General features: G+C 36.4%; 1 protein-coding gene across 2 annotated transcripts in view; it reads right to left on the reverse strand.

Moving 5' to 3' along the window:
- Positions 1-2,527: 2,527 nt before the first annotated feature.
- The window catches only part of eno1a (enolase 1a, (alpha)), a 12,069-nt gene continuing 9,780 nt past the window's right edge, over positions 2,528-4,816 (reverse strand). For both annotated transcript variants that reach the window (XM_016549082.1, XM_016549081.1), the window contains exons 9-12: positions 4,035-4,236; positions 3,803-3,911; positions 3,651-3,709; positions 2,528-2,803 (exon numbers count right to left, since the gene is read on the reverse strand). In XM_016549082.1, coding sequence (XP_016404568.1) covers positions 2,740-2,803; positions 3,651-3,709; positions 3,803-3,911; positions 4,035-4,236 — 434 coding nt within the window. In that variant the 3' untranslated portion in view covers positions 2,528-2,739. The remainder of the gene's footprint in view (positions 2,804-3,650; positions 3,710-3,802; positions 3,912-4,034; positions 4,237-4,816) is intronic.

Raw genomic sequence — 4,816 nt, forward strand, 5'->3', positions numbered from 1 at the left:
AGAGACCGGTTTTGTGCGAGAAAAAGAAACCGCACACCTCCCTTCCCTTTGTCAGTTGAAATATGCAAGCTCTTGATACAGAATACCATACCTCGATCATTCCTGCCAGAACAAGACAGATGGCCTGAATCTCATTTCCACTGCAGTGCTACCTTGTCTTGGCAGCTCATCTGAAACTCTGCTATTAGTAATCCCTTACATACTGTGTGTCAAGGTATAATGTACATTACAGGTTTTATGGCACCTTTAATCTGGCAAATTCCCTGGTTTTTAAAACCAAGGGACTGGCGACACTGAATGAAGGCATGGGTTAGTCTGTTGTGGGAGCTTTGAGGAGTGAAATATAATGAGGATCTGGATTACAGGAGACAATAAAGTACAGTGTGATTTGATTATCGAATTGTGGGCGGATTCATGCTCCCAAAGGAACAGTGATGGCAAAGAAAAACCAGAAGAAAATATGTATGCATGTGCACGTACTATGCAGATGAGAATTATTCAAATAATATATCGTAATCACATAAAATAAGTCCTAATAATCATCAATTCAAATTCAAAGCCATGATGTTCTTTCATCATACCAGAGCATGCAGATTTTTTTTTATTTTTCCTTTTTTACAAATATGTAACGTAGTAGAAGTTGAGTATGAATTAGCTAACCAACCTTGTTAATGGTAAATTTGTATATTTTTATGCACTAAAAGAATAATCAAAATATCCATTATTAAAATTTGCTATTTTAGTGTGCCTATAAATAGAAAATGCTTAAAGGGATAGTTCACCCAAAAATGAAAATTCTGTTATCCTTTACTCACCCTCATGCTGTTCCAAATCTGTAAATCTGAGTTTCTGTCTTCTGTTGAACACAAAAGAAGATATTTTGAAGAATGTTGGTAACTAAACAGTTGACGGTAGCCATTGACTTCCATAGTATGGAAAAAAATACTATGAAAGTCAATGGGGATCATAGACTGTTTGGTTACCAGCATTCTTTAAAATATATTCTTTGATGATGAAAGAAACTCATACAGATTTGGAACAACTTGAGGTTAAGTAAATTATGTTTAATCAGTAAAATTTTTTTTTTTTTTTTTTTTCTTTAATAGGCCAGTCATTAAAAGAGAGAGAGAGAGATTAAGTAGATAAATATATATAAGCTTTACCCACACTCTTCCATTTTAATAGGGATAATTTATTTGTTATGCCACACATATAGAACTAACACTTCTCAAAAGCAACACAATGCACATATTCATGCTGCACACCGCAGCACAGTGAACAGCTTTAGCTCTTTGCTAAAATACTCTGTGGAGCACCAGAATCACTACAACTCACAAGAAGCTAAACAAAGTTCTCTCACACAACACAGAGACACAATAAAGGACTGAGAGAGAGAGAGAGGGGAGCATACAAAACGGATAAATGTTGTTTCAGCAGTATTTTGGTAGCATAACGTTGTACAAAAGCCTCACACATGGCAGCAGAGAAAAGAGGTGACATCTTAGCCAAGATTGTGCATTATACTAAAACAACGGCAGAGGGCAGTGTGGAATAAAACACGATCTCTACACAAACGTTTCAGTGGTAGAACTATGAACGTTTCTTTCTCAAAACATAGAAGTATACATATATACTGAAATAACAGAATCGCCTGAAGACAAAGTTAATCACTCGTGGAAACAGCAAATCCGAGCACATGTAGTCAAATCCGTGTCTGTCATACTGTTGAATGCGCAGCGTACTGATTACACTGATTTATGACTGATACAACCACTGGGTGGCGCTACTGTTTTTGCTGCTCCAGGGTTTGTGTTCATATTACTCTCATGTTTGCTCAGTGACAGATAGTTAAGAAAGTCTTTCTCAGGTTTCTGTATGGGTTTTAGTATAAAAATATTTGTAATACAAATGTAATGGTTTTAAATTTTCTTTTTATCTTGAATACTTGATTGGTGCACTTTCTGTCAGCTTAATGTGCATGCAAGACCTTAGATGAATTTCCATGACTTTTCCATATCACTTTTAGATTTTATTAATTTCCATGACTTTTCCAGTTGTTTGTGACTAACAGATTAGGATTTTGAAGGTTTGCACTGACTAATTCCTTCTAGCTGACCAAAATTACAAGCACTGTATTGTCTTAAACTTTTTTGTTTGTTTGATTATTTTCCTTCACTTTTCTAGGGCTAAAAAACACAATTGTAAGATGGGAATATTCTGGAGATTTTTTCAGATTTTTCATGACTGGGGCACTAACCTTGTGTCCTGGCACTCATGCCCATAACCTGTTTGAGTACCTCATATTCTGACCTGTTCTTTCTAACCAAACTCAACAGGGCTTTTAGTTTTATTAGAAGAGCTGAAATGTTACTTGATTGCTTGTCAGAAAACACTTTCTGTGCAGGACGACCTATTGGATACTAAATTGCAGATATCGTCTCCCTGTTTTAGTAGATTTAAACTACTGTGCGTTAAGTAGATACATATAAGCTTCACCCACTGATAATGTAAATGCATCACAATAAAGGACTGATGCTATCTGGATACCAAAGCATAGATGTGGATGGGGACAAGGGCTGTCACGGAGAGCAGTGTTCTGTGCCACTGGCTACAGATCTGGACCTTTGAATTCACTGCGTTTCCATCTAGTCTCCATTCTACAGGAGCTGGCGTTGCGTGGCTTTATGTGTGGGAGAGTAAGCACAATGAACACACTAAGACTGATGACGGGCCGCCACTTCAGATGGGCCTCCTGAAGTTCTTGCCAGCGAAACGAGCCTTGTCACCAAGCTCCTCCTCAATCCTGCAAACGTCAAACAATGTCAAAATCAATCTTGGAATTTCACTCACTTTAAACAACTTAAGACGTGCAGACTGGCACTTAATGTTATATATTAAAGTTGTAAGGATTAGTAAGAAGAAACTGCAGGAAAAAGAAATCATGGATCTCTTTAGTCGGTAAATGAACACGAAATATTGAGGAGTTGAACCATTTAACAGTTTGAGGTTGGTAGGATTTTTTTTCTTATGCTCACCAGGTCTTCATTTATTTGTTAAAAAATACAGCAGTAAAAAAACAATTTTAAAAAGTATGTGAAAAATTATTACAATTTAAAGCAATTATTCTATTTGAATATATTTTAAAAAGTAATTTATTCCCGTGATGGCAAAGCTGAATTTTCAGCAGCCATTACTCCAGTCTACAGTGTCACATGATCCTTGTAAAATGCAAATTTGCTGCTCAAGAAACATTTAAGTTGAAAATGTTATGCTGTTTAATATTTTTGTGGAAAACCTGAATAAAGTTCAAAAGAACAGCATTTATTTGCAATAAAATGTTTTGTAAGATTATAATTGTCTTTACTTTTGATCAATTTAATACATCGTTGTTGAATAAAAGTATTAATATCTTTAAAAAAATCTTTCTGACCCCAAACTTTAAAATGGTAGTATATTACATGCGAGAAGAAAGACAGTTGAGGGCTATGAGAGAGCATTTGGTTGCTAGGGACAACAGTCAAATATAGAGTACAGTTATTATGCAAAAATATTTGACTGTATAATGCAACTATTGACCAATCAGAATCAACTATTCCAGGCAAAGAGCTTATATAAAAATTTAATAATGATGTATAAATGCAACCGCTCACCTCAGCAGCTGATTGTACTTGGCCAGGCGCTCAGACCGGCAGGGAGCACCAGTCTTGATCTGAGAGAGAGAAAAAAAAAGACAGTTTACTTTGCAATTCCCTACACAGCATTGGCCAACCTTAGATAAGACGGTGCTTGGCAAGCTTTGTACCTGGCCAGTGCAGAGTCCGACCACAAGGTCAGCGATGAAGGTGTCCTCTGTCTCTCCAGAACGGTGGCTGACCATCACACCCCATCCATTAGACTGGGCCATCTTACAGCTAAACAGAGGAAGACAGAAACAAAACACATTACATAAAAAACCACATGAACCTAAATTTTAGTTGTTTAATTCTTATGTAAAAATATCCACATCCATAGTGTGAGACATCAGAAATACTTACGCCTGAAGGGACTCAGTGACGGATCCGATCTGGTTGACTTTGAGCAGCAGGCAGTTGCAGGCCTTGTCAGACACGGCTTTAGCAATGCGCTTGGGGTTGGTCACAGTGAGGTCATCACCCACCACCTGGATGTTAGTGCTGGCAGTGAAGTTGGTCCAGGCCTCCCAGTCATCCTGGTCAAATGGATCCTCAATGGAGACCACTGAGAAGCAAAAGATGGAACTTTATTGATTTGAGCTGGAGTTAAAGGAGTTAAAATCTATCTATCTATCTACTTAATATTTAGCGTTTTAATAAAGGATCGTTCAATTGCAAAACTGCTATAAAGAATTAAAAGATGAAATTTTACTGGTACTGGTATTAGGGTTAGGCTTAACAAACACAGAAAAAAAACAGTAATACTGTGAAATATTTTTTACAATTTAAAATAACTTATCTATTTCAATATATTTTAAAAAGTAATTTATTCCTGTGATGGCAAAGCTGAATTTTCAACAGTCATTACTCCAGTCTTCAGTGTCCTTATAATGATCCTTCAGAAATCATTATAATATGCTGATTGGTGCTCAAGAAACATTTCTTTTCATTAGTAATGTTGTGGAAACTGCATGGACTATGATGAATAGATCATTCAAAAGAACAGCATTTGGGGGGGGTGTACATTTTTTTGTATTACATTTGCATTTTCGAGCCTGGATAGGTCATCATATTATTTACTGTTGTACAAAACATTTTTTATGTTCAATACCAAATTTTGGTCCTAAAGCAAAGCTGTTAAGAAC

The sequence above is a fragment of the Sinocyclocheilus rhinocerous genome, unplaced genomic scaffold (assembly GCF_001515625.1).
Source record: "Sinocyclocheilus rhinocerous isolate Xijiao unplaced genomic scaffold, SAMN03320098_v1.1 scaffold72, whole genome shotgun sequence".
NCBI classification, from domain to species: domain Eukaryota; kingdom Metazoa; phylum Chordata; class Actinopteri; order Cypriniformes; family Cyprinidae; genus Sinocyclocheilus; species Sinocyclocheilus rhinocerous.